Source organism: Bos indicus, chromosome 8 (genome assembly GCF_029378745.1).
Source record: "Bos indicus isolate NIAB-ARS_2022 breed Sahiwal x Tharparkar chromosome 8, NIAB-ARS_B.indTharparkar_mat_pri_1.0, whole genome shotgun sequence".
Lineage (NCBI taxonomy): Eukaryota > Metazoa > Chordata > Mammalia > Artiodactyla > Bovidae > Bos > Bos indicus.
In genome coordinates, this window is record NC_091767.1 from 48,301,206 (window position 1) to 48,326,855 (window position 25,650).

Consider the following 25,650-nt stretch of genomic DNA (forward strand, 5'->3'; position numbering starts at 1 on the left):
GGTGGCAAAAGAGTCATACATGACTTAGTGACTACGAGGAGCCAGTCAGTATCCACAGGAGGCATTAGGGGCAGAAGGATCCACATGTACAAATGTCCTGAGTGGAAACAAGTTGTTCTTTCTGGAGGAACTTAAGAGAGGACTTTGTGCACATGCTGTAGGGTAGGACTGCTGACCTAGTCTCTGTCTTAGCAACTACCCAGTCCAAGTTCCATTTTCACAAACAAGGATGATAAGGATGCTGAGGCCCACTTGCATGGACCAAAAAACTCTTGATTCCTAATCCAGCACTCTTTCCACCAAGCCATGCCACACTGCCATTTCTGGTAACTTGGCTTGAGTACTTAATTTTTCCCCCCTGTACAGTTCAGTTGAGTTCAGTCGCTCAGTCATGTCCGACTCTTTGCGTCCCCATGAATTTCAGCATGCCAGGCCTCCCTGTCCATCACCAACTCCTGGAGTTCATTCAAACTCATGTCCATTGAGTTGGTGATGCCATCCAGCTATCTCATCCTCTGTTGTCCCCTTCTCATCCTGCCCCCAATCCCTCCCAGCATCAGGGTCTTTCCCAGTGAGTCAACTCTTCTCATGAGGTGGCCAAAGTATTGGAGTTTCAGCTTTAGCATAATTCCTTCCAATGAACACCCAGAACTGATCTGCTTTAGAATTGACTGGTTGGATCTCCTTGCAGTCCCCAAGGGACTCTCAAGAGTCTTCTCCAACACCACAGTTCAAAGGCATCAATTCTTCGGCAACTCACACAGTACAACTCTCACATCCATACATGTCTACTAGAAAAACCACAGCCTTGACTAGACAGACATTTGTTGGCAAAGTAATGTCTCTGCTTTTGAATATGCTGTCTAGGTTGGTCATAACTTTCCTTCCAAGGAGTAAGCGTCTTTTAATTTCATGGCTGCAATCACCATCTGTAGTGATTTTGGAGCCCCCAAAAATAAAGTCTGACACTGTTTCCACTGTTTCCCCATCTATTTCCCATGAACTGATGGGACCAGGTGCCATGATCTTAGTTTTCTGAATGTTGAGCTTTAAGACAACTTTTTCACTCTCCTCTTTCACTTTCATCAAGAGGCTTTTTAGTTCCTCTTCATTTTCTGCCACAAGGGTGGTGTCATCTGCATATATGAGGTTATTGATATTTCTCCTGGCAATCTTGATTCCAGTGTACAACTGGAAGTAAATCAAAGAGATTCATTTATTTTAGGTATGAGAAAAATTGGAGTTGTTTGTGGGTGGACACAAGGGCCAAAACGTTAGCCTCAGGTGAACAAAAGAACTTTGGGGTCAAGATTAACCTCCAGTGGTGGGAGCCCAGCAATTCTGTAGGACATGCTTCCAGAACATCAGGTTAAGACAAATTCTGCAACCCACAGAAATGAAAATGAAACTGGTTGGTATGGTGAAAGAAAAGTGAAAGTTGTGTCTGACTCTTTGTGACCCCATGGACTGTAGCCCAGGAGGTTCCTCTGTCCATGGAATTCTTCAGGCAAGAATACTGGAGGGAGTAGCCATTTCCTTCTCCAAGGGATCTTTCCAACCCAGAATTGAACCCAGATCTCCAGCACTGTAGGCAGATTCTTTACCATCTGAGCCACCAGGGAAGCCTAAGAATACTGGAGTGGATAGCCATCCCCTTCTCCAGGTAGGCAGCCATAACAGACCTGTCACCCTGGCACTGAACTTGTGCCAGGTAAGACCTTGTGGTTGAATAGGCCCAGAGTTGAGCCACAAATAGCTAAGAGTTAAAAGGGCAAGAAAGCAGGTAGATGTGACTCTGGGTGTGCCAATTAAAGGCAGAGGAGAAAGCAGATGCAGTAATCAGTTAAAGTTACAGGTCTGGAATCCTGAATCCTCCAGCTCCTCCCTTCACCTCCGGCCCCCTGCATGGGCGACAGCCACCAAGGGTTAAAAGAATCGCTATGTGAGCGGTGATTTTGGAAACTCAAAGAGTTAACTGTATCAAAAACTAAAGCAGGGGAGGAGAGAAAGACTGGAACCAACTCACGGGAGACAAATCCTATTGGCATCGAGGAGGCAGGAAGCCAGCCCCTGGGCGCGGTCTGCAGGGGGCAGGCGATAGCGCGGAAGCGGGGGCAGGCCGAGGCCTGAGCGGGTGCCGGCTCGGCAGCTGCCCGCAGCCACAGGGAGTCCTCGCCGCGCGTTCGGCCGGTGCGCCCTCCTCCGCCCGCGGACTCCGCGCTGCGCTCCACCGCTAACATGTGTGCCGCCCGGATGCCGCCCCTGGCGCACATCTTCCGAGGGACGTTCGTCCACTCCACCTGGACCTGTCCCATGGAGGTGCTACGGGACCACCTCCTTGGTGTGAGCGACAGTGGCAAAGTAAGCGGGTGCGGGGTCTGGCGCACCCCGACGGGCGGGCGGACAGGTGCAAGGAATCTCGCCCGGTGAGCCACGGACTCCGGAGTTAGCTCGGTGCGGAGTTGAACTTAAGGGTTTGGCTCTTTCCGGGAGAGCCCTGGTGCTGGGTTCGTGAGTTGGAATGGAAGTAAAATGTTCCCAGGTGCTGGGAGATGTAGAGTACGATTGGTTCCACAGCCTTGCAGGCTTCGGTGGAAGGGGGAGCGAGGCTGTGCCCTCTCAAATCTTGAAATCATTAATAAACTAGCACCTTGCTTCATTCATTTTTGTATCTCAGGCTCCTGGCATAGCATCGCCTAGGCGCTCCGTAAATTTGATTGAATTTATTGCGAACGAAATAATAGAAGAGTCATTTGATCAGTGTTGTTGAGCCCTTTCAGTGCATTCGAATAAGTTAAGAACTGATTTCATTCATCTAATCATTCAACAAACAACATATTGATACTAATGATCCAGACTAGACAACTTGTAATACTAGAAAGGATAGTCAGAGAGAAATTTACCGCCTCACCGCCCCCCCCCCCCACCCCCACCCCCCAGCCATTTGCATCAAAACAAGCAGTTCCATTTTAAGGTTCAAAATGTCTTCTATGAGTGTATCTTTCGCACTTCTATTTCCAAAAATCAGGATTTAAAGACGTAGGTAAATTGAGTGTTCCATACACACCAGTGGTAATTGTATTGGCAGTGGCCTTGCCAGTTTCAGAGGAAGCCATTCCGTTTTTAGGAGAAAAATTAAAGATAGAGATGGGATATTTTTGAGCTTTTCCTCAACTACCGGTTTGGTTAGCAAAAGTACACATATTTGTGACTTGTCAGCTTGAAGATGCTATTCCTGACTAAAGATGCTTCCCAGTCAGTGACACTTTTGAATCATGACTCTTACATTTGGGGATAACTAAATCCTATTTTCTTATGGTGCTTAAAAATCTATATTCTGTGTATATTCAGGGAGCTTGCTGTTGTGTTTCCAAGGTGATGAGACTCTCAGAGCTCCTCCAATTGGGAAGACTCCAGTAAAGCCCATGGCTAATGAATTGTTGCCTTGGGTACTTGACCCTCAAGTTTCAGGGACCCCTTAGGCTTGGGGCAAGTCCCCAGAAACAAAGGAAGAGAGACTGCTAAACTAAGGAAAGATTAGAGATATTTGCTTAATCACAAGAAGCTGTTCAACAATTAGGTTTCTTTTACGATCTACATTTCCATTTCCAAAATTTGAAATGGTAGGATAGCAGGTGAGAGAATTGGCTAGTGGATTGCCTTTAATCAGTGGTAAGGAGGAAGAAAAGGAAGTAATTTATCTAAAAAATTTACCATTCCTGGGGGTTGTACAGAAGAATAAAAGAGTGTCCTGAACGTGCAATTAGTAGTTGAGTCAGGGAGTCTATTTGTAACTAAGGAGCATACTGAAGTTATAAATTTAGAAAAATACCATTCCCCCACAAGAAAGAATTAACTAGGAATTGCATACAAACATAAGTTAATCAAGTGGATTAGATTTACAGTATAAAATGCACTAATCGGTGAATGGGTAACTGTTTATCCCTCTCCTCTAGGTGCAAGTAGTTGATTCCTGATTGTAAAGGGTGGACATGTCACATATATTTTAAGACTTGATTCCCTCATTTTGAAAGTGGGACTGCCTGGTCTTTAGAGTTGCTGGGATAAATATATTATTCATTAAAACGTTTTCAAGATTCTTACAGAAAATTGTATCCCCACAAAGTAAGTAAATATGCAGAATCATCTTGATCTTTGCATTTTTACTGAGCACCCAATGCTGTTTCCAAACCTTGGGATGAATCAGAAACATCTGGGGTGTTTGTTAAAATGCCATTTCCTGGGCATCATCTTCCAGAGAATCTGAATCTGTAGATCTGGAGGAAGTCCTCAGAAGTGGCGTTCACAAAAGTCCCAGGAGATTTGGGCACGGGTGGTGGATGGGTTGAGAGAAGGCAATGGCACCCCACTCCAGTACTCTTGCCTGGAAAATCCCATGGACAGAGGAGCCTGGTAGGGCTCCAGTCCATGGGGTTGTGAAGAGTCAGACACGACTGAGCGACTTCACTTTCACTTTTCACTTTCATGCATTGGAGAAGGATATGGCAACCCACTCCAGTGTTCTTGGCTGGAGAATCCCAGGGCCGGGGGAGCCTGGAGGGCTGCTGTCTATGGGGTTGCACAGAGTCGGACACAACTGAAGCAACTTAGCAGCAGCAGCAGTGGATGGGTTGCATGTTGGGTAACCTCAGTATATAGGTTGCGTGATGGAACTAGTTGTAGGCGGGTCTTGGGTGCTCAGTTCTTCATTTCAAGCCCTGGGCTTGTGTAGCATCTCAGAGGGGACACGATTTCCCCTGTCTTCCTTCTCCCTTCTCCACCTAATCTTTCATTTTATTAACTTCATTTAGGCCCAGAGAATGATAATGACTAGCTACTTTTAATTCATCAATTAAAACTCATTCAAAATTAGGTTAATTTTAAAAAATTCTCTAGTCAACAATTTAGTATTGGGCATTTTGAATTGAGTTAGTTTTTCTACTTAAGCAGCATGTAGCTTTTTGAAAGAGAAACTCCAGCATGTGTAATTCATTTGCAGATAGGTAATTGTGAGACACTGAGTGCTCACATATTATTAAATTGTTTAATTCTTCCCACTGGGTCAGGTTGACTTTAAAGATAGGTAAAAGATGTCTTGGGTCTTTAAAGCACATTTACCTGAGAACAAGAGCGAGGAAGAAAATTGTTTTGGAGGTATTACCTTGGGGTAGCAGCAGCAAATCCTATGTAAACCAGAGTTCAAGTCGGGTCTCTACCACCTACCTGCTCAAAGCCCATGGGTGAGACATTTAACCTCTCTGAGCCCCAGTTTCTGTATTTGTAGAATGAGATTTACTTCTGCTAAATATTAAATGAGATAATGTATGAAAATGCTTGTCACTTAGTGGATACTCATCACATACCATGTTCATTTTGTCCTCTTTCTTCCCTCTGCACCTAGCAAATCCTTAACCTCTTGCTCACTGTAGCATTTTTGCCTATCTCCACATGATGATATTCATAAGGTGAACAGGTGGAGAAGGAAGCTTGGCCCAAGGTGAATTGTGTGGGAGGTGGGGGAGGTCACTGGACCTCTGCTTGCAGCGTCACTGCTCATGCCAGTGACCCTCTGGGAAGAACAATTTAAAGAGCATTTGCTGCCAGGTTTCCTAGTACATTACTTTCAGTATCTCTTTTATTCTTCAATGTAATTATTTCCTCTTAAAGTTGGGAAAGTTGAGACTTGAGAAATCATGCATCCAGAGATGGGTTTTGAATTAACATAACCAAAGCCCGTATTCTCTTTACTAGAGTAGCCCACCTCTTTGAGGCACAGTCACTGACCTCAAAGAACATGCACTGTTGGCAAGAAAGCTTAGACTTGTACTTATTGTAAAAGTGGACTGCTTCCTGAGTGAAACAATGGGCTCACTGCTAGAAATACACTGATGAATGAAATATGCAAACTCGACCCTGCCCTTGTATGACTGATCATTTAGTAATTAACAGAATCTGCTATGACCTTCAGAACTTGAGCTAATCTTTAGGTGGGGTAATCTAAGATCATGGCATCTGGTCCCATCACTTCATGGCAAATAGATGGGGAAACAGTGGAAACAGTGGCTCACTTTATTTTTGGGAGCTCCAAAATCACTGCAGATGGTGATTGCAGCCATGAAATTAAAAGATGCTTACTCCTTGGAAGGAAAGTTATGACCAACTTAGCATATTAAAAAGCAGAGATATTACTTAGTCCACAAATGTCTATCTACTCAAGGCTATGGTTTTTCCAGTGGTCATGTATGGATGTGAGAGTTTGACTGTGAAGAAATCTGAGCACCAAAGAAATGATGCTTTTGAACTGTGGTGTTGGAGAAGACTCTTGAGAGTCCCTTGGACTGCAAGGAGATCCAACCAGTCCATCCTAAAGGAGATAAGTCCTGGGTGTTCATTGGAAGGACTGATGCTGAAGCTGAAACTCCAAAATGTTGGCCACCTGATGTGAGGAGCTGACTCATTTGAAAAGACCTTGATGCTAGGAAAGACTGAGGGCAGGAGGAGAAGTGGACGACAGAGGATGAGGTGGTTGGATGGCATCACCAACTCAATGGGCATGGGTTTGGGTGGGCTCTGGGAGTTGGTGATGGACAGGGAGGCCTGGTGTGCTGTGGTTCATAGGGTTGCAAAGAGTCGGACACGACTGAGCAACTGAACTGAACTGAAGGTGGGAAGAAGGCTTTGCTGTGTGTGGAGTGACATTTCAGTGATGTTCTGAAGGATAAGTAGATTTGAATAGGTAGGGAAGGCAAAATTGGAGATAAGGAAGAGCCTTTTAGGTAGAGGGACAGCCTGTGCAAAGGCTATTGGGTAGGAAGGAATGAAAGCGTAAAGGTGGTTAGAATCAAAAGTTCTAGGAGAAGGATAACCCAAGATAAGACTGGAGAGGTAAACGGGGCAAAATCTTGGACAGCGTAGAAAGTTTGGGGAGGAATTTACCATGGCCAAGTTTTGCATTTTTTAAAGATCATTCTAGCTTTAGGATAAAGACTGCATGGAGAGGAGTTAAGTCCAGGCAAGGAAATTGACAGGATCCTGTTGCAATAGTTTAGGTGAAATGGGATGTGAGTTATAAGAGATGAAATGTAATGTATCAATTAAGAAATGATTTCTCAGTAGTATCTGTATCACTTATTATCTATGTGAATTTGAACAAGTTACTTAACAATTCTATTTCCAAGTCTCCTCATGTATAAAATGATTACTATAATTTGTCTCATAGAGTTGTTAAAAGATTAAATGAATTAATAATTGTAAAGTGTGTAGAATAATGCCTTGCAATGAAGCACATGCCCAGTAAACATAAACAGTTATCAGCAATGGAGATGAAAAGAGGTGGACAGAATTGGTAACTATTTCAGGTCAAATCAACTGAATTTGATAACAGAATTAGGAAGATGTTTGTGAATGTATTAAATTGTATGGTGAGCTACAAATTGGTTGGTGATAGGAAAAACTTGATGAAGAAAGCCTAAATTGAACTGGACATTAAAGAACACATAGGACTTGAACATTCAGAAAAGAGTTAAATAGCCGTGGTTAAGGGAATGAGTCAATGTTCTTTAATTTCCAAAACTACTCAGAGGAGCAAGAGTTGTATTTCACCTGAAACTGCATCATCTTGCTTTGTTAGGAGTTCTCATAGTCTGAATCACAAATCTTAGTAGTTGTGTATCATCTTTTCCTTTTGCTTAGGCTGGTGAAGATCTTCTGATAAGCTAAAGACTTCAGAATATCTCATGATCTTGAAGAGGGAATTTAGGATAAGCTATTTGTTCTGAGGCTGCCAGATCAGAGCTTCACTTTCATTAGAAATGTGTGTCCATGGCCAAATATCACATTTTCTTCTTGTAAATTCCCATTTTCTGGAAGGCAGATTGCTTTGTTCAAAATGCTTATGGCAGACACTGTTGGTTACCCACTCGGTAGTCATAACCCCTTCTTTCTTATTAACACTTTCTGAATTTGATAACCTGTAATACTTGGCTCATAGATATATCATGGTGTAAGCCATCCACAATAATCATAATTCTGCTTGTTGGATACTTATTTCTGTAACTTCCTGGTAGCTAAGGGTGGTCAGTGGTGGCATTCCAGCATACAGGAAGTCATCTCAGAGGATTCTGGGAAATATTTTTATCCCTAAAAAATAGACATAGATGTGGAAAGAGAAGTCCTTCCTTTATTAGATGTTTTCACGTGAGGAATGGGGCTGCTGCTGCCACTGCTTGGGTCAATGAGGAAAAAATTAAGAGGTTTCCAGAGGCACCAACCTAGTCCCTCTTTGAACATATAGATGTGAATAACATCATTGAACAGTTAGCTGTCCCTGGAGCTTTCCAAGAAGTCCCTTGACTTATTCCATGAAATAACAAAATGTCTTCATTGTCTACTTCATTGTCTACTTCTCTGTCAGTTGCAGCTCAAAGCACCTCTAACAATTACACTGCTTTGTCAAAGAATTACATTATTTTTCAAAGAACTGCTAGCTGCTTTGTCCTTTTTTTCATTTCTATCTTCTCCTTATTGGCCAAAAATGTCAGTGTCTCCCCAGGCACCCATATCAGGACTCAGGCCCCCTAACTGGGCCCTGGGATATCTTTGTGTATACCCCTTTCCATTGTCATTGGCCCTGTCCAGGCTTCCATTGTCTTTCCTCAAGTATTATAGGAACCTCCTAACAGTTTTCTCTCCCCCATTCTAATACCTCCTCCTCATTATTGACAGTTTCTTTCTTGAAGGATGGGTAATGTCATGTATCTTCTCTTTGCTGTATCATAGCAACCACCTGTGACTCTCTGGTGCCTCTAAGATCCAAATGCCCCTGGAACACATTTCAGGCATGACATTTGGCCCCAAGCTGCTTTCTTAATACTTTTCCCTGCTCCATCCTTCTTGCTTGCAATTAGGAGTAGGGTTACCATGAGCTCAGAGATTGCTGCTGCTGCTGCTAAGTCACTTCAGTCGTGTCCAACTCTGTGTGACCCCATAGATGGCAGCCCTCCAGGCTCCCCCAGCCCTGGGATTCTCCAGGCAAGAACACTGGAGTGGGTTGCCATTTCCTTCTCCAATGCATCAAAGTGAAGTCGCTCAGTCGTGTCCAACTCTTAGCGACCCCATGGACTGCAGCCCCCAGGCTTCTCTGTCCATGGGATTTTCCAGGCAAGAGTACTGGAGTGGGGTGCCATTGCCTTCTCCCAGGGATATCTATGCCAATTTCTCACTGTGTCCCAGCACATCCTATCATTTTACACCTCCACGTTTTTGGTGTGAATCCCTCAGCCTGGAATAGTCCTCCTTTATATAAATCCCTTTTCCACTCTACCTCTATCAAAGTGAAATCTTGTTCTTTCTCCAAGGCCCAGTTCTAATATCCCCTTCTTCCCAAAGGCTTCTTTGACCACCATCCCCCAGTTGAAATAAATTACCTTTTGTTTTTCCATAAAATTTTGCATGTATATTCAAACCAGTGTTTTCCTGGTGGTTAAGTGCATGGCTTCTGGAGTCAGACTATGTGGATTCAAATTTCAGCTCTGCCACTTATTTGGAAAAATTTCCCAACATATTAGAGCCTTGGTACCCTCATTTATAAAATATGGACAACAATAGCACACTGAAGGAGAGGTGAGGCAGATGAGATAGTATGTGTAAAGCATTTGGCACATAGTAATTGCTTAACAAATATTGGGCATTGTTATTATTTTTTCTCACAAAGTGATTATTTACTTTTGCCTTTAATTATACTTAGCTCTATAGAATATTCTCACTCACTGAATTGATTTAAAATTCTTTGACAAATGGGAGGTGAACTGGGGAGAAGGTAACATTTATTAAGTCATAATTTGTGTCAGACACTCTGTCAGACTCTTTATACAACAGTCCCGAGATGAGACATCATCATCATCTTTGTCATCCCTATCCTACAAATAAGGAAACGGAGGTTCAGAGAGTTAGCTGGTTTGACTGCAGTCATGGCAAGTGAGTGGCAAGGCCAAGATTGACACCCAAGCCTGTCTGATTTCTAACATGCTTTCCAGGGGTTCTGGCTGCCTCCTCTCATGAAGAGCGCTGGCACTCCTTTATCTTTAAGGCTCCTCAACATTGTCTTACTGTTTGTAACACAATGTAGGCGATCAGAAAAGTGTTTTGAAGGGGATACGTAGTGATGTGATGTAGTGGATTATCGTGTGTGGTAATTTAGAAAAAGACATTTCTGATTCCAGAGAGATTTTTAAATAAAGCACAACTTGATTTACTCTTTGAGGCCTTAAAGCGGTGCTGCTGAATGTGACTGGAATTTGCTGTCCTTCCAGTTGCATAAAGTTGTCTGTTAATTCCTGGAATGTCTTGGCAGTCTGGTTGATTCATTGCTGTGAGGCAGCATAGGTATTGGTGTATCTTACACATGGCTGACTGCTTGTGAGGTTCTGACGGGTACAGAGGTGGTGGACAGGATGTCCTGCAGGCCTATGGTATGCCCATTCACTTAATGGGCATTGATCTGACTTTGTTCAGTTGCTCAGTCGTGTCTGACTCTGCAGCCCCATGGACTGCAGCACGCCAGTCTTCCCTGTCCTTCACCATTTCCCAGAGCTTGCTCAAACTCATGCCCATTGAGTCGGTGGTGCTATCCAACCATCTCATCCTCTGTTGTCCTCTTCTCCTCTTGTCTTCAGTCTTTCCCAGCATCAGGGTCTTTTCCAGTGAGTCAGTTCTTTGCAACAGGTGGCCAAAGTGTTGGAGCTTCAGCTTCAGCACCAGTCCTTCCAGTGAATATTCAGGGTTGATTTCCTTTAGGATTGACTGGTTTAATCTCCTTGCTGTCCAAGGGACTCTCAGGAGTCTTTTCCAACACCACAGTTCAAAGGCATCAGTTCTTTGGCACTTAGCCTTTTTTATTGTCCAGCTGTCACATCTGTATATGACTACTGGAAAAACCATAGCTTTGACTATACAGACCTTTGTTGGCAAAGTAATGTCTCTGCTTTTTAATATGCTGTCTAAGTTGTCATAGCTTTTCTTCCAAGAAGCAAGTGTCTTAATTTCCTGGCTGCAGCGATTTTGGAGCCCAAGAAAATAAAATCTGTCACTGTTCTTATTGTTGATCTGACTATTTAGTATGGATAAAGGTCAGGGTGGACTTCCCTCACTTGCAGGAAGAAAAATCTAATTGGTCATGTGTTTACAATCCCCTTTCTGTAGAAAGGAATTAAGGCAGTTCCAGGGCATGACTTCCTTGATGGCTCAGATGGTAAAGCATCTGTCTACAATGCAGGAGACCTGGGGTGGATCCCTAGGTCAGGAAGATCCTCTGGAGAAGGAAATGGCAATCCACTCCAGTACTATTGCCTGGAAAATTCCATGGACAGAGGAGCCTGGTAGGCTACAGTCCATGGGGTCACAAAGAGGACACGACTGAGCGACTTCACTTACTTATTTACTTAGAAGAGGGTGTAGGCAAGTGGTGATGCTTTTATACATGTAAGAGAGAAGAAAAAGTTAGTTGTTGACATAAAACAAAACTATAAATTAAGGTGCATTGTGAAACGACTTACATTCTTACTGGTTTCTAACTGTCTTAGGCACCAGCTGTTGAAAGGATATGTTGCCTAATTGGCAATTGCTAAAAGCAGTTGCACAAGGGAAACACAGCTATTCTTTTTTTTAAAAAACTTTTTATTTTGTATTGGGATATAGATGATTCACAATGTTATGATAGTTTCAGGTGAATAGAGAAGGGACTCAGCCATACATGTACATGTTTCCATTCTTCCCCAAACTCCTCTCCCATCCAGGTTGCCACATAGAAACACGTCAATTCTTAATCACAGTTTCAGTTTTAGTGCTTGTGATTTCTCTGTTCATATTTTCTGTTTCTTCCTGGTTCAGTCTTGGGTGACTGTACCTTTCTAAGAATTTGTCCGTTTCTTCTGGGTTGTCCATTTTATTGACATACAGTTGTTCATAGTAGTCTCTTATGATTCTTGGTATGCCTATGGAGTCAGTTGTAAATTTCTTTTTTTTTCATTTCTAATTCTCACTGCTGATTTGATTCTTCTCCCTTTTTTTTTTCTTGCTAAATCTGACTAAAGGTTTCTCAATCTTTTTATCTTTTCAAAGAACCAGCTTTTAGTTTCATTGGTCTTTGCAATTGTTTTGTCTCTATTTCATTTATTTCTGCTCTGATCTTTATGATTTCCTTCCCTCTACTAATTTTAGCTTTTGTTTGTTGTTCTTTCTCTAGTTGTTTTAGGGGTAAGGTTAGGTTGTTTATTTGAGACTTTTCTTGTTTCATGAGGTAAGATTGTATTGCTATGAACTTCATTCTTAGAACTGCTTTTGCTGCATCCAATAAGTTTTAGATCTTGATGCTTTCATTTGTTACTAGGTGTTTCTTTTTTTCTTTTTCCTTCTTTGATTTCTTCAGTGATCCAATGGTTGTTTACCAGCATATTGTTTAGCCACCACATGTTTGTGAGAAACACACCTATTCTTGATGCTGGTTCAGATGGGAATTTCTCCTAGGTGGACATTGTGTCTTATAATTAAAGTCTTAACAACTTTCCTGTGCAAGGTAGCATTTTGTAGAATTGCCTCTCTTGAGCTGCAGATGTGACAGGAAGAAGAGGGTTCATAAAACCGTTCTGTAGGGCTAAAGCTGTGGGGAAGGGGCTGTGGGAGGTGTTCCAGGTACCTAGGTCTTGGCTGATCTGAAATTGTCCTAGAGATAGGCTTCAGGCTGTCAGAGGGATGGGCAGGACCACAAGTCTCCCAGGCACTCCTCTTAAAGGTGGTCCTTTTTATGGAGTTATGATGAACACCAAGAGGGAGGAACCTAGTATTAATAGTTACTGGCATAAGCCTGGAGTGAAGCTGGTTTTCTGTGGCCAGTAAAATGTAGAACCACCTGCCTTTACTGATAATCCAGTTTTGTGGATGTTGAGGAGGCTAAAAGAGTCTGTTCAATAATTTTATTTTTTTTCTTTTAATTTTATTTTATTTTTAAACTTTACAAATTGTATTAGTTTTGCCAAATATCAAAATGAATCCGCCACAGGTATACATGTGTTCCCCATCCTGAACCCTCCTCCCTCCTCCCTCCCCATACCATCCCTCTGGGTCATCCCAGTGCACCAGCCCCAAGCATCCAGTATTGTGCATCGAACCTGGACTGGTAACTCGTTTCATACATGATATTATACATGTTTCAATGCCATTCTCCCAAATCTTCTTACCCTCTCCCTCTGCAACAGAGTCCATAAGACTGTTCTATACATCAGTGTCTCTTTTGCTGTCTCGTACACAGGGTTATTGTTAGCATCTTTCTAAATTCCATATATATGCGTTAGTATACTGTATTGGTGTTTTTCTTTCTGGCTTACTTCACTCTGTATAATAGGCTCCAGTTTCATCCACCTCATTAGAACTGATGGAGTATTACTCAGCCATTAAAAAGAATACATTTGTTCAATAATTTTAAATTCATTTTTATTGGTGAGAAATACTCTTCCTAGAAGGCATGCCAGTTTTTAGCCTGCTTATCTTCCATTTCACTTGGGTGCAAGCTCATTGTCTAAGGCTCACCTCAAGTACCATCTCCAAAATCTTTTTACTACTTCCCTACCCTCAAAGTGTTCTCTGTGTGTATAACCATCTCTTTTTAAAAAGTTAATTTTTTATTGAGGTATATTTGCTTTAAAATGTTGTGTTGTTTTCTTCTATACAGCAAAGTAAATCAGCTATATGTTTGCATATATCCCCTCTTTTTTTGAATTTTCTTCCCATTTAGGTCACCACAGAGCTTTGAGTAGAGTTCTCTAGGCTATACAGTATGTTCTCATTAGTTATCTATTTTGCAAATAGTATCAATAGTGTATAAGTATCATCTCAATCTCCCAGTTAATCCCACTCCTTTTCCCCCTAGTTATCCATACATTTGCTTTCTATGTCTGTGTCTCTATTTCTGCTTTTCAAATAAGGTCATCTATACCATTGTTCTAGGTACCACATATACGTATTAATATACAATATTTGCTTTTCTCTTTCTGACATAGTTCACTCTTTCTGACAGTCTCTAGGTCCAACCACATCTTTAAATGACAAGTTTCACTCCTTATAATGTCTGAGTAATATTCCATTGTGTATATGTACCACATCTTCTTTATCTACTCCTCTGATGATGGGCATTCAGGTTGTTCCATGTCCTGGCTACTGTTAATAGTGCCGCAGTGAATGTTGATGTGCATATATCTTTTCAAGTTATGGTTTTCTCTGGGTATATGCCCATGAGTGGGATTGCTGGGTCATGATAGTTCTTTTTTAGTTTTCTAGGGAACTGCCATACTGTTCTCCATAGTGGCTATATAAATTTACATTCCGACCAGTAGTATAAGAGGGTTCCCTTTTCTCCACACCTTCTCCAGCATTTATTGTTAGTGGATTTTTTGCTGATGGCCATTCTAACTGGTGTGAGTGATACCTCATTGTAGTTTTGATTTGTGTTCCTCTTAATAATCAGTGATGTTTGTGCATCTTAAATAGTCATTTGTCCAAAGAAGACATACAGGTGGCCAGCAAACTTATGAAAAGATGCACAACATCACTAATTATTAATCGTCTCTTTTATTGACTTTTCTTCTTACACAGTATGTATCTACACTTGCTGACCATGTACCTTATTTGTTTATATTTTCACTCAAATTGATTTTAAGTCTAGTCACATGGTGAAAGAAAGTAGAAGAAACCTACTACTTATCAAGCACAGGATTTTGCAAATAATTTAGGTGCTTAATAGATATTTAATAAATCAGTGGATTCTCTGAAGCATTATAAAAAACTGTTGTACAAATTGTTTCAATCTTTGTTGAGAATATTTCTAAACTATATTTGTGTGTACTTTAGAAAGTACAATATTGCATATAATTTAATCTCATCTGTAGTGACTTTTGTTACACAAAATGTAAATATTCAGAAGTTAATTCTGCTGATTAAATTTATTCTGGTTTGAGAATGATATAACTTTTAAGAGGTTTTTCTTTTTTATCAAAACACAGGAATTGGAGATTACTCTTTTTTGTAGTCTAGTACTTACAAATATTTTTACACATTTAATCATTCATTCTACAATATTGAATACCTATTATATGCTGTGAAAAGAAGGGAGGTGAAAAGCAAAGGGGAAAAGGAAAGATATATCTATTTGAATGCAGAGTTCCAAAGAATAGCAAGGAGAGATAAGAAAGCCTTCCTCAGAGATCAGTGCAAAAAAATAGAGGAAAACAATAGAATGGGAAAGCCTAGAGATCTCTTCAAGAAAATTAGAGACACCAAGGGAACATTTCATGCAAAGATGGGCTCAATAAAGGACAGAAATGGTATGGACCTAACAGAAGCAGAAGGTATTAAGAAGAGGTGGCAAGAATACACAGAACTATACAAAAAAGATCTTCATGACCCAGATAATCATGATAGTGTGATCACTCACCTAGAGCTAGACATCCTGGAATGTGAAGTCAAGTGGGCCTTAGTAAGCATCACACGAACAAAGCTAGTGGAGGTGATGGAATTTCAGTTGAGCTATTTTAAATCCTAAAAGATGATGCTGTGAAAGTGCTGCACTCAATATGCCAGCAAATTTGGAAAACTCAGCAGTGGCCAGAGGACTGGAAAAGGTCAGTTTTCATTCTAATCCCAAAGAAAGGTAATGCCAAAGAATGCTCAAACTACCACACAATTGCACTTATCTTACATGCTAGTAAAGTAATGCTCAAAATTCTCCAAGCCAGGCTTCAGCAATACATGAACTGTGAACCTCCTGATGTTCAAGCTGGTTTTAGAAAAGGCAGAGGAACCAGAGATCCAATTGCCAACATCCTCTGGATCATGGAAAAAGCAAGAGAGTTCCAGAAAAACCTCTACTTCTGCTTTATTGACTATGCCAAAGCCTTTGATTGTGTGGATCACAATAAACTGTGAAAAATCCTGAAAGTGATAGGAATACCAGACCACCTGACCTACCTCTTGAGAAACCTGTATGTAAGTTAGGAAGCAACAGTTAGAACTGGACATGGAACAACAGACTGGTTCCAAATAAGAAAAGGAGTACCTCAAGGCTGTATATTGTCACCCTGTTTTTTTAAACTTATATGCAGAGTACATCATGAGAAATGCTGGGCTAGAGGAAGCACAAGCTGGAATCAAGATTGCTGGGAGAAATATCAATAACCTCAGATATGCAGATGACACCACCCTTATGGAAGAAAGTGAAGAGGAACTCAAAAGCCTCTTGATGAAAGTGAAAGAGGAGAGTGAAAAAGTTGGCTTAAAGCTCAACATTCAGAAAACTAAGATCATGGCATCCAGTCCCATCACTTCATGGCAAATAGATGAGGAATCCGTGGAAACAGTGGCTAACTTTATTTTTCTGGGCTCCAAAATCACTGCAGATGGTGATTGCAGCCATGAAATTAAAAGACGCTTACTCCTTGGAAGGAAAGTTATGACCAACCTAGATAGCATATTCAAAAGCGAGACATTACTTTGTCCACCAAAGTCCATCTAGTCAAGGCTATGGTTTTTCCAGTAGTCGTGTATGGATGTGAGAGTTGGACTATAAAGAAAGCTGAGCGCCAAAGAATTGATGCTTTTGAACTGTGGTGTTGGAGAGGACTCTTGAGAGTCCCTTGGACTGCAAGGAGATATAACCAGTCCATCCTAAAGGAGATCAGCCCTGGGTGTTCATTGGAAGGACTGATGCTAAAGCTGAAACTCCAGTACTTTGGCCACCTGATGCGAAGAGCTGACTCATTGGAAAAGACCCTGATGTTGGGAAAGATTGAAGGCGTGGGAAGAAGGGGACAACAGAGGATGAGATGGTTGGATGGCATCACTGACTCAATGGACATAGTTTTTGGTGGACTCCGGGAGTTGGTGATGGACAGGGAGGCCTCTCATGCTGCAGTTCATGGGGTTTCAAAGAGTCGGACAGGACTGAGCGACTGAACTGAACTGAATTGAATTATATGCTATGTGTTTAATATACTTAAAAACTGGATCCTATGGCCAGTGATGAAGTCACAAACAACACATTCCAACCACAGTTCACATTTTATTTCAGGATTTACCAGTTAAGATCAAGTTCTCCGTGTTGGCAAGGCAGAGAAACTGTTAGTGACGTGCTGAGTGGGATACAGCTAGGAATGAATGAAGCTGGGATTTGAATCTAGATCTGTTTCCTCTCTGCTTCTGCTAAGTCTGTTCAGTCGTGTCCAACTCTGTGTGACCCCATAGATGGCAGCCCACCTGTCTCCCCTGTCCCTGGGATTCTCCAGGCAAGAACACTGGAGTGGGTTGCCATTTCCTTCTCCAAGGCATGATAGTGAAAGTGAAAGTGAAGTCGCTCAGTCGTGTCCGACTCTTCGAAACCCCATGGACTGCAGCCTACCAGGCTCCTCCATCCATTGGATTTTCCAGGCAAGAGTACTGGAGTGGAGTGCCATCGCCATCTCCCGTTTCCTCTCTAGTATTTATTATTTCTCTGGATTTGATTTTAAATACCCTGGTTATCATTTCAGCCATTTGAGTACTTAACTCTCTCAGCTAGCCTCCTTCCTTTCTGGGCTTTGACCTCTAGAGAGCAAAACCATGACTCATTTAGTAACCAAGTCCAGAATCTCCTGTTGTGCTCCTGTTATTCTCCTCCTGATTATCTTTCCACTGAAAGTGTGCCACCTCTTTCTTGATCTTTTCCTTTATTCTTGTTTGCTCTGTTCTTGTCAGTAAAACATTCTTCAATTCTCAGTACCCATAAAATCAAAATCTGAAAGTACTCCCAATCCACAGCCTTTCCACAACCAAAACTTCCCCAAACAATGCAAAACTCATGCTTCTTAATCTAAGGAAGGAGATACTTGTGTTTTTCAAGAGTTGATGTTTTTTTAATAGGCCAACAGAGATGGATTCAAAATGAACCTCAGATTCTTTTTATAATACTTTTCTTTAACTAGTTCATCTATTAACCCCTCACCTTTTCCACAATTGTTTCAATGTCCATATATGCATTTTTCATCAGATCTCAAAAGAGTCAGTGACTTCTGAATGTCAAAAAAACCTCTAGATTCTCTAATGTTGCACCTCAAAGAGGATCATTTCACCTTTTCAACATCTCTGTCTAGGCTTTATTTAAATGCTGTCAATGATTAATATACCTACCCATTTGGGTGCAAATAATGTTTCTTTTCTACTCATTTCTCAAATTTTAAGGGAACTTTAAAATGAGCCCTAGCAACATAATCATTGGAAAGTCCAATATCAGTAACTTGGAGCCTTTTTCTTTCCGTAACTCTGCAAGGATTCTTGGAGACTTTTATGATCCAAGTATTCATTCCCTCCCAGATATTGATTTGGTGTTTATTATAATTTCCCAAGTGCTGCTCTTGTTCAGGGTCTATAGCTGTGAGTAAGACAAAGCTGCTGCCCTTTTGGAACTTTACTACAGTTTTGAAAAGCGATGTTCCAGACAAAATATTTGCATTTTATTTATTTTTTTAAATTTAAATTTATTTATTTTAATTGGAGGTTAATTACTGTACAATATTGTATTGGTTTTGCCATACACCAACATGAATCCACCACGGGTGTACACGTGTTCCCCATCCTGAACCCCCCTCCCACCTACCTCCCTGTACCATCCCTCTGGGTCATCCCAGTGCACCAGCCCCAAGCATCCTATATCCTGCATCAAACCTGGACTGGCGATTCGTTTCTTATATGGTATTATACATGTTTCAATGCCATTCTCCCAAATCATACCACCTTCTCCCTCTCCCACAGAGTCCAAAAGACCGTTCTATACATCTGTGTCTCTTTTGCTGTCTCGCATACAGGGTTATTGTTACCATGTCTCTAAATTCCATATATATGCGTTAGTATACTGTATTGGTGTTTTTCTTTCTGGCTTACTTCACTCTGTATAATAGGCTCCACCTCATTAGAACTGATTCAAATGTATTCTTTTTAATGGCTGAGTAATACTCCATTGTGTATATGTACCACAGCTTTCTTATCCATTCATTTGCTGATGGACATCTAGGTTGCTTCCATGTCCTGGCTATTATAAACAGTGCTGCAATGAACACTGGGGTACATGTGTCTCTTTCAGTTCTGGTTTCCAAGGTGTGTATGCCCAGCAGTGGGATTGCTGGATCATAAGGCAGTTCTATTTCCAGTTTTTTAAGGAATCTCCACACTGTTCTCCATAGTGGCTGTACTAGTTTGCATTCCCACCAACAGTGTAAGAGGGTTCCGTTTTCTCCACACCCTCTCCAGCATTTATTGCTTGTACACTTTTGGATAGCAGCCACTCTGATTGGCGTGAAATGGTACCTCATAGTGGTTTTGATTCGCATTTCTGTGATAATGAGTGATGTTGAGCATCTTTTCATGTTTGCTAGCCTCTGTATGTCTTCTTTGGAGAAATGTCTATTTAGTTCTTTGGCCCATTTTTTGATTGGGTTGTTTATTTTTCTGGAATTGAGCTGCAGGAGTTGCTTGTATATTTTTGAGATTAGTTGTTTGTCAGTTGCTTCATTTGCTATTATTTTCTCCCATTCTGAAGGCTGTCTTTTCATCTTGCTTGTAGTTTCCTTTGTTGTGCAGAAGCTTTTAATTTTAATTAGGTACCATTTGTTTATTTTTGCTTTTATTTCCAATATTCTGGGAGGTGGGTCATAGAGGATCCTGCTGTGATGTATGTCAGAGAGTGTTTTGCCTATGTTCTCCTCTAGGAGTTTTATAGTTTCTGGTCTTATGTTGAGATCTTTAATCCATTTTGAGTTTATTTTTGTGTATAGTGTTAGAAAGTGTTCTAGTTTCATTCTTTTACAAGTGGTTGACCAGTTTTCCCAGCACCACTTGTTAAAGAGATTGTCTTTAATCCTTTGTATATTCTTGCCTCCTTTGTCAAAGATAAGGTGTCCATAGGTGCGTGGATTTATCTCTGGGCTTTCTCTTTTGTTCCATTGATCTATATTTCTGTCTTTGTGCCAGTACCATACTGTCTTGATGACCGTGGCTTTGTAGTAGAGCCTGAAGTCAGGTGGGTTGATTCCTCCAGTTCCAGTCTTCTTTCTCAAGATTGCTTTGGCTATTTGAGGTTTTTGTATTTCCATACAAATTGTGAAATTATTTGTTCTAGCTCTGTGAAAAATACCATTGGTAGCTTGATAGGGAGAAATATACAATGTTCATGGATTGGAAGAATCAATATAGTGAAAACGAGTATACTACCGAAAGCAGACATCTCGTTTTAAATGAGCATAGCCCCTTGTCTCTATATCCATGGTGGCCATGGCTTCCCTTTGTAACCACATGATGCTGTATTTGGCTTCTGATCCCAGGCATCTGTCTGCTGTTATTGTTCTGTCCAGGTTGGACAGGAAACAGGAAACAGGAAAGCTGAGCTTTACCTAAGGTCGGCTCAGTGGAAACGCCACACCGCTGAGCTCTGTTTGTTCTAGAACAACTCATGCAGATTGCTGTGGTCACACTGGCCTTCATATTTAGGTTCCCCTCTAGAGAGGAGAACAATATATCATTCTTTTCTGGTGTATCCCAGGCACTAAGAAAATATAAGGTAAATTTTCACCTTTACAATACTAACTTTAAAAAAAAATTAATTTATTTTAATTGGAGGCTAATTACTTTATAATATTGTGGTTTTTGTGATACTTTTAAAATGAGTTCCATGATATATTTAAATTATGATTTAAAAAGTTTAATCCATAAAAGGTAAGTAGCACATTTCTTATATTAAGCAGTTGTGCATTAAAATATGGCCACCAAATGTGAAGAGTCACCTCACTGGAAAAGACCCTGATGCTGGGAAAGATTGAAAGCAAAAGGAGAAAGGGGTGACAGAGGATCAGATGGATGGATGGCATCATTGACTCAATGGACATGAGTTTGAGCAAACTCCAGGGGACAGTGAAGAACAGAGAAGCTTGGACTGCTGCAGTTCATGAGGTCACAAGGAGTTGGACATGACTTAGTGACTGAAAAACAACAACATGAATAAAAAGGAAATAAACTTTGTAAGTCATCTTCTTAAATTGCATTGGGCTTCTAGCCCATGACGCTGGGTTATAAACTTGTAGACAGGAGGTACACTGATGGTGTTAATGCTCGTATTAGAAAGTAACAAGTGAAAGTGTTAGTTGCTTAGTCATGTCTGACTCTTTGCGACCCCATGGACTGTAACCTGCCAGGCTCGTCTGCCCATGGAATTCTCCAGGCAAGAATATTGGAGTGAGTAGCCATTCCCTTCTCCAGGGGATATTCCTGACCCAGGGATAGAAACCAAGTCTCCTGCATTGCATGTGGATTCTTTATTGTCTGACCCACTGGGGAAGCCCCACTATAATAATACTGGACATTTATTAGACACTTATTGTATTCTAGGTTCTGTGCTCAGTGTTTTACAAAGCATAATTCTCTTGACTACTTTATGAGATGAAACCGTTACTGTTCCTGGTTAGGTTCTTTCCTTACCTGGTTTTTATTCTCATCAATAAAGAGAAATTTCTTTGTTTAGCAACAAACAGAAACTTTATTCATTGGCCAAAGAATGGAAAAGGAGGAACTCATGCTCTAAAAGCACCTCTTCCCATTACAGGCAAGAAGAGCTTTCTAGAGCAAAAGGCCAAAGAGGTTATGGGGTACAGGGACCTTTTATCATCCTACCTGGTGGAAATAGGTGGCAATTTTTCAGAAAGCAGCTCATGCCTCTTTTTAGCCCTCGTGTGGTCCTTCAGTGTCTGGTCAGAAGTGGGTCTAACTAGTATGGTGCAGGCAGGCCGAGATCTTATTACTGTGAGGTGGTAATAAGCTGTAGAGACACCTTTGTCCCAGTTTTTAAATTTAGATAGCTTATGCCATTGCTAGCTGATTAATTATTTAATGCCATTAATTTCTTGTCATTAAGCCCTCCTGTTCTAATTACATAAAAACTAGAAGATACAGTCAGTTTTTGGTTTTCTCAAGTTTGCTATGGGGCCTCCTAGGCGGCTCAGTGGTAAAGAATCTGCCTGCAATACAGGAGATGCAGGTTTGATCCCTGGGTGGGGAAGATTCCCTGAAAAGGAAATGGCAACCTATCTCCTGTATTCTTGCCTGGAAAATCCCATGGACAGAGGAGCCTGGTGGGCTCAAGTCCATGGGGTTGCGAAGAGTTGGATATGACTTAGCAACTAAAATAACAACAACAAGAAGGGGGTTTTACCAGTAGTGGTGGACTTCTTTGCATGTGTGTGTGATCAGTCATGTCTACCTCTTTGTGACCCCATGGACTATAGTCCATCAGGCTCTTCTGTCCATGGAAGTCTCCAGGCAAGAATACTGGAATGGGTAGCCATTTCCTACTCCAGGGGATCTTTCTTGCCTAAGACAGGTACACTTTTGCTTTACAGAGACAGCTTAGATACAAATTAAGGACCCTTGATTTGTTTCCCTGGGTGACAAAACTTCTTCTTATTTTATTAACAAGGAAGCTGAGACTCAGAGTGTTAATCCTAACTCTGAAATAAACATCTAATTACTGTACATTGTGGAGGAGGACATGGCAACCCACTCTAGTATTCTTGCCTGGAGAATTCCATGGACAGAGAAGTCTGGCAGGCTACAGTCTATGGGGTTGCAGAGAGTCAGACACAACTGAGCTACTAACACAACATACAGTACATTGGATGACTTTGCTGTCTTAAAGCCACTGTGTAACCCTTTGTTTTCAGATAATCAAATGGCAAAATTATAGGAGCCTCCTGTACTTAAATTGTTAATACAAGTTTAATCTCTAAGATTAAAGGTGAAGACAGATTCTTCTCTTCTCATACATTTTTAAAGATTGAACAGTAGGGAGTTCCCTAGCAGTTAGGACTTGACACTTGACTGCCAAGGGCTGGAGGTCTAGTTGGGGAACTAAGATCTCATGTCATGTCGTGTGGCAAAAGAAAAAAGATTGAACAATAACTGTTGATCATCTCCCCCAAAGTTCCCAGGACATTGTTTCCTACCTTCTAAAAAGCCTCACCCTTCTCCTTTATGAAAGCATTATTTCATTGTCTTTATTACACTAACTCATTGACTCTAAAGGATAAATTAAATTTAATTATACTCCTAATTGATCTGTTTTTCAAAATTTTTTGACTGTTGAAGTTGGTGCCTCTGCTTGTGACATGCTGACTTGTTTTTTATGAATTAGTTATTCACTGTTACCTGAGACCATTTCATAATAAGTACACTTCATGTTTTCTTATCGTGGTTCTGCTCAGGTTGGCACCACCATGAGACCTGCTTAATTATAGGCACAATGCTTTTTCTCTTTTCAGGCTGTTATTGGGTTTTAAAAAATTATTTTGACAGAATGAGCTTTCCCTAGTAACCTCCACTTGAAAACCCAACTATATTGATCTCAATTTATCAACCAGTTATTGATAACGTGAGTTAAAAAAAAAAAAAAAAAACTTTGAAGGCTAAACAATTATAAGGTAATTCTAATTTAAAGTGAGTCCTTTTAGACGTACATATACTGATAGGTATAGGAATTTTAAGAACCCAAGATTTCCTAGTAGTAAAATTTAAGTGGACTGAAAAAATGTATCATATAATCATACAGCACCCTCCACTCACCAAAACCCTTGTATACATGCACACAAAACACATTTCTGGAAGGCAATCAGACCAGATCAGATTAGATCAGTTGCTCAGTAGTGTCCGACTCTTTGCGACCCCATGAATCGCAGCACGCCAGGCCTCCCTGTCCATCACCAACTCCTAGAGTTCACTGAGACTCACGTCCATCGAGTCAGTGATGCCATCCAGCCATCTCATCCTCTGTCGTCCCCTTCTCCTCCTGCCCCCAATCCCTCCCAGCATCAGAGTCTTTTCCAATGAGTCAACTCTTCACATGAGGTGGCCAAAGTACTGGAGTTTCAGCTTTAGCATCATTCTTTCCAAAGAAATCCCAGGGCTGATCTCCTTCAGAATGGACTGGTTGGATCTCCTTGCAGTCCAAGGGACTCTCAAGAGTCTTCTCCAACACCACAATTCAAAAGCATCAATTCTTCAGCACTCAGCCTTCTTCATAGTCCAACTCTCACATCCATACATGACCACAGGAAAAACCATAGCCTTAACTAGACGGACCTTTGTTGGTTAAGTAATGTCTCTGCTTTTGAATATGCTGTCTAGGTTGGTCATAACTTTCCTTCCAAGGAGTAAGTGTCTTTTAATTTCATGGCTGCAGTCACCATCTGTAGTGATTTTGAAGCCCAGAAAAATAAAGTCTGACACTGTTTCCCCATCTATTTCCCATGAAGTGATGGGACCGGATGCCATGATCTTAGTTTTCTGAATATTGAGCTTTAAGCCAACTTTTTCCCTCTCCACTTTCACTTTCATCAGTGGCTTTTTAGTTCCTCTTCACTTTCTGCAATAACGGTGGTGTCATCTGCATATCTGAGGTTATTGATATTTCTCCCGGCAATCTTGATTCCAGCTTGTGTTTCTTCCAGTCCAGCGTTTCTCATGATGTATTCTGTATATAAGTTAAATAAACAGGGTGACAATATATAGCCTTGATGTATGCCTTTTCCTATTTGGAACCAGTCTGTTGTTCCATGTCCAGTTCTAAGTGTTGCTTCCTGACCTGCATACAAATTTCTCAAGAGGCAGATCAGGTGGTCTGGTATTCCCATCTCTTTCAGATTTCCCACAGTTTATTGTGATCCACACAGTCAAAGGCTTTGGCATAGTCAATAAAGCAGAAATAGATGCTTTTCTGGAACTCTCTTGCTTTTTCAATGATCCAGCGGATGTTGGCAATTTGATGTCTGGTTCCTCTGCCTTTTCTAAAACCAGCTTGAACATCAGGAAATTCATGGTTCACATATTGCTGAAGCCTGGCTTGGAGAATTTTGAGCATTACTTTATTAGCGTGTGAGATGAGTGCAATTGTGCGGTAGTTTGAGCATTCTTTGGCATTGCCTTTCTTTGGGATTGGAATGAAAACTGACCTTTTCCAGTCCTGTGGCCACTGCTGAGTCTTCCAAATTTGCTGGCATATTGAGTGCAGCACTTTCACAGCATCATCTTTCAGGATTTGAAAGAGCTCAACTGGAATTCCATCACCTCCACTAGCTTTGTTCATAGTGATGCTTTCTAAGGCCCACTTGACTTCACATTCCAGGATGTCTGGCTCTAGGTCAGTGATCACACCATCATGATTATCTTGGTCATGAAGATCTTTTTTGTGCAGTTCTTCTGTGTATTCTTGCCATCTCTTCTTAATATCTTCTGCTTCTTTTAGGTCCATACCATTTCTGTCCTTTATCGAGCCCATCTTTGCATGAAATGTTCCGTTGGTATCTCTGATTTTCTTGAAGAGATCCCTAGTCTTTCCCATTCTGTTGTTTTCCTTTATTTCTTTGCATTGATCGCTGAAGAAGGCTTTCTTATCTCTTCTTGCTATTCTTTGGAACTCTGCATTCAGATGTTTATATCTTTCCTTTTCTCCTTTGCTTTTCACTTCTCTTCTTTTCACAGCTATTTGTAAGGCCTCCCCAGACAGCCATTTTGCTTTTTTGCATTTCTTTTCCATGA

The 25,650-nt window shown here is 41.1% G+C and overlaps 2 protein-coding genes across 3 annotated transcripts in view; one reads left to right on the top strand and one right to left on the bottom strand.

The window, feature by feature from the left end:
- The window catches only part of C8H9orf57 (chromosome 8 C9orf57 homolog), an 85,803-nt gene extending 83,563 nt beyond the window's left edge, over positions 1-2,240 (bottom strand). Inside the window, exon 1 of the mRNA XM_070794163.1 lies at positions 1,854-2,240. Coding sequence (XP_070650264.1) covers positions 1,854-2,240 — 387 coding nt within the window. The remainder of the gene's footprint in view (positions 1-1,853) is intronic.
- GDA (guanine deaminase) overlaps positions 2,108-25,650 on the top strand; it is a 127,570-nt gene continuing 104,027 nt past the window's right edge. The window contains exon 1 of one of the 2 annotated variants that reach the window (XM_019966065.2): positions 2,108-2,361. In XM_019966065.2, the coding sequence (XP_019821624.1) occupies positions 2,239-2,361 (123 nt within the window). In that variant the 5' untranslated portion in view covers positions 2,108-2,238. The remainder of the gene's footprint in view (positions 2,362-25,650) is intronic. The other variant, XM_070794658.1, reaches the window with a different exon arrangement.